The 4,359-nt window shown below is 45.0% G+C and overlaps 1 protein-coding gene across 1 annotated transcript in view; it reads left to right on the top strand.

The window, feature by feature from the left end:
• tmub1 (transmembrane and ubiquitin-like domain containing 1) overlaps positions 1-1,113 on the top strand; it is a 4,317-nt gene extending 3,204 nt beyond the window's left edge. Inside the window, exon 3 of the mRNA XM_037681953.1 lies at positions 549-1,113. Within this exon, the coding sequence (XP_037537881.1) occupies positions 549-900 (352 nt within the window). The 3' untranslated portion in view covers positions 901-1,113. The remainder of the gene's footprint in view (positions 1-548) is intronic.
• The last annotated feature ends 3,246 nt before the right edge of the window (positions 1,114-4,359 follow it).

Below are 4,359 nucleotides of genomic sequence, written 5' to 3'. Positions count from 1 at the left end.
GTAGTACAGAGTACTGCAAGGTACTACAGAGTACTGCAGGGTACTACTGTTTACTGCAAGGTACTGCAGGGTACTACAGAGTACTGCAAGGTAATACAGAGTACTGCAGGTACAACAGAGTACTGCAGCATGCAACAGAGTACTGCATCATGCAACAGAGTACTGCAGGGTACTACAGAGTACTGCAGGTAAAACAGAGTACTGCAGCGTGCAACAGAGTACTGCAGGTACTACAGAGTACTTCAGGGAACTACAGAGTACTGCAGGGAACTCCAGAGTACTGCAGGGAACTACAGAGTACTGCAGGGTACAACAGAGTACTGCAGCATGCAACAGAGTACTGCAGGGTACTACAGAGTTCTGCAAGGTAATACAGAGTACTGCAGGGAACTACAGAATACTGCAGGGTACTACAGAGTACTGCAGGGAACTACAGTGTACTGCAGGGAACTACAGTGTACTGCAGGGAACTACAGAGTACTGCAGGGTACTACAGAGTACTGCAGCAATCTATTTCTCAAGTGTCTGTGTGTTCTTGGGTTTTTCAGAACCTACTTTGCGGGCCAGGAGCAGCAGGTCCGGCTCATCTATCAGGGTCAGCTGCTGCAGGACGACGCCCGGACCCTGGCCTCCCTGAACCTAGTCCATAACTGTGTCCTGCACTGCCACATCTCTCAGCACACCTCTAGGGGAGCAGCGGCCGGTGTGCGGCCCGCCGACCAGGTCCAGGTGGCGCTCAATGTGGGTAGCTTAATGGTGCCGCTGTTGGTTCTGATGCTGTCCGTGCTGTGGTACTGTCAGATCCAGTACCGGCAGTTCTTCACAGCCCCCGCCACTGCCTCGCTAGTTGGCATCACCATCTTCTTCAGCCTGGTGGCCTTTGGAGTCTACCGCCGCTAACTGCTCTCTGATTGGACAGGGAGCATTGTTTATTTCTGTTGCCATGGAGATCCTGATGTAAACAAGAACTATTTTTTTAGTTTCTCATCAACGTGCCTCTCGGACTGTGAGGATCTGTGTGGACGCAGCACACCTGTCTGTCTGATTTACACCTGTCTGTCTGCCTAAGGGGGGAAAGTTTTGTTTGAATTTCAACTTTGGAAAAATGAATAAAAGATTAATTTATTATGTCTAGTGCTTAATTTGAGCCGGATCCTGCCGGAACAAGATCCGGGAACCAGGGCGGCTGTGGCTGAGTTGCTAGAGCAGTCGTTCTCTGATGCAAGAGTTGGGGGTTCGATTCCACCAGCAGTCACATGCTGAAGTGTCCCTGGGCAAGACACTGAACCCCTCATTGCCTCCTATGTGTGTCCAATTAGTGCATGAATGTGATAAAACTCTGATTATTTTTTGTACAGATCTAGTATAGAGCTGTATGAATGAATAACTGAGGCACAAATTGTAGTCAAGAGCTTTGAGTGTCTTGATAAGATAAGAGTTGTAAAAGATTCAGATTATCGTTACTGCCATTCAACATAACATCAGAGATTCAAGGATTTTTATTGTCAAACCAGCTCACATTTGCATGTTAACGGTACGAAATTTGGACTCGGGTCCCAGATCAAGAAGCCTAATAATTAAATAAATAAATAAATACTAGAGTATAAATATAGTAGTGTCCCCTACAATCACACAAGCGGGGTGCCCCACCTCGTCAACAGAACTGAGCACCCCGCCTACCAAACCAAACCCCCACTCAGCACTGACATAGCACTAAGCTAGCAGTGCGCAATACAGCTGCTCTAGCTAAAAAGTTAAAGGCGCCTCTTCCCTCATGCTGAACGCCCACCCCCTCGCTCAAAAACTGTTGGTACAAGCTGCACTCAGACATGTCCCTGCAGGTCAGGTCTATACAAATGGAATCAAATCATCAACATGAAACAGATCAGCAGCAACGTGAAATGGATCAGCAGCAACGTGAAACGGATCAGCAGCAACATGAAACAGATCAGCAGCAACGTGAAACGGATCAGCAGCAACATGAAACAGATCAGCAGCAACATTGAAACAGATCAGCAGCAACGTGAAATGGATCAGCAGCAACATGAAACAGATCAGCAGCAACATGAAACAGATCAGCAGCAACATGATATGGTTTTTCACAGTGATTATTCTAGTTAGAGATTCATGAGTCTAACAGCCTCAGGGTAGAAGCTGTTCCTCAGCCTAGTGGTTCTACACTTAATGCTCCTCAACCTCCTTCCTGAGGGGAATATAATAGAATAAAATAGAATAAGAACCAGATCAAAAGGGGGAGGCTGTATACATATAAGTGCAAACTTTTGCAATTTGTGCAAGAAATGTATCAGGAATAATATGTGCAAACAATCAAATAACAGGTGGATAAAATAATATTATAGTCTTGGATTATTTTGAGTGATTCAAAAGTGTAATGGTGGTTGGGTAGAAGCTGTCATGGAACCTTACGGTTCTGCATGACAGGCTGCGGTATCTTCTGCCGAGGGTAGGAGCGAGAACAATCCGTGATGGGTGAGAGGGGTCCCTGGCGATTCTTGTTGCCCTCGACAGGTAGCGTTGTTTTGCCAGGTCCCCAATGGGTGGCAGTGTGACCCCAATAATCTTTTCAGCTGACCTCACCACTCTCCCCAGTGCCTTTCTATCTGAGGCTGTGCTGCTCTCACACCAGAGAGATGCTGCTGGTAAGCACACTCTCAGAGTAGTAAGGATTGATGGGCTGAGGGCTGCTCTCTTTAGCCTGTGCAGAAAGTACAGGTGCTGGTGTGCAGCGACCAGGTGAGAGTATCATCTACATGGACCCCCAGGAATTTGATGTGGGGGACGATCTCCACAGCAGTGTTCTGGATGTAGAGCGGGGTGTGCACATGCCGTTTCCTCCTGAAGTCGATCACCAGTGCTTTGGTTTTTCCCACATTCAGAAGCCGGTTGTTGTTGCTGCACCATTCTATAAAAAGTTTCACCTCCTCTCTGTAGTACGTTTCTTCATCATCCTGGATGAGACCCACCACTGTTGTGTCATCTGCATACTTAATTATGTGATTTGTGTTGACAGTAGGCCTGTCACGATAACACATTTTGCTGGGTGATTGTCTCAGAAATTATTGCAATAAACGATAATATTGTTTGAAATTTAACAATATTTTGTCAAATTTGAGAAGTAAAGTGTATTTATTTTGTGTGTAGTACCGTTTTTGACCACCTGATGGCAGTATACGCCAGTTTGAACCAAAGGATGGATAGTTGAGCAGCATCTTTAAGAAAAATGTGAGGGAGGCCCCTTGATGTGACATGGCCTGACATGGTGGACGCTCCATGTGGTTTGAGCTCTTTAGCATTTTTCACACAAAGCTTTTAATAAAAAAAACAGTAAACAAGTTCTCAGCTTCTTTTTGCAGCAAAAAGCAACTTTTTACATCAAGGCACAAGTTTCAAACGTGAATTTTGGACCTTCGACAAGACGGAGGGTTATTTATCAATTTCGGCCTGTTAGCTTAGCTCGTAGCTTAGCTTCTCAGCTTAGCTGCTCTTAACGATCCAAAAACGTGATTTTAGACGGTTAAACAGATTTTAAAAAGAAAAGATAAAGGGAGAAGGGAGCTCTTCTGTGACGAAGCGGAGTTGAGCCTTTTGTCATCCAGTGTCTTCAGTAGAAAGAGAGAGACACAAAGAAATGATAAAGCCGATAAATGAAAATGAGGTCAATAATTTTAATTAATCGTGATTAATTGATTTATTGTTTATCGCAACAGGCCTAGCTGTAGATGCATAAACGTCCTCCCCAGTCCAGGTTCCTTTTATTTTGACAGGGTGCGTTCCAGCAACTGCTTGGTAGGATCCAGCAACTCTCAGGCGTACTAATAATAAAGTTATGAACAAATATGACTGCCTTGAATGAATAAAACTTATATTGGATATGTAAACTGAAAATAATTACACAAACACAAGAGACGACACAACTTCTTAATATCACATACGATCATCTCCCCCTTCAAGTGAAGCAGTTCCTCCTCTACCCTTAAAAACATCTCCACTCCTTAAAGAGTGCTGACTGTCATTTGGGGAGCCATGCTTGAACCGTGTCGCTCCTGCTGACACGATGAATAAATAACTCCGGCACCTCCGACACTCTGGGCGCTCGTCACCCACAGCACACGTTCAACGAACTCTACAAACTCCAAACAAGATGATACCTGCCCCCTTTTCCTCTTTCTCACTGACAATTTTTTTAGTTTTATCGATGAGTTTCTCAAAGCACAATGTAGGATACATGCAGCACATGTATGAGGACAGCAGGACATGTATGAGGACAGCAGGACATGTATGAGGACAGCAGGACATGTATGAGGACAGCAGGACATGTATAAGAACAGCAGGACATGT

The sequence above is a fragment of the Nematolebias whitei genome, chromosome 9 (assembly GCF_014905685.2).
Source record: "Nematolebias whitei isolate Nwh7 chromosome 9, NemWhi1, whole genome shotgun sequence".
Lineage (NCBI taxonomy): Eukaryota > Metazoa > Chordata > Actinopteri > Cyprinodontiformes > Rivulidae > Nematolebias > Nematolebias whitei.
The sequence above is the reverse complement of the archived record's forward strand: the minus strand, read 5'-3'. Positions and strand labels throughout refer to the sequence as shown.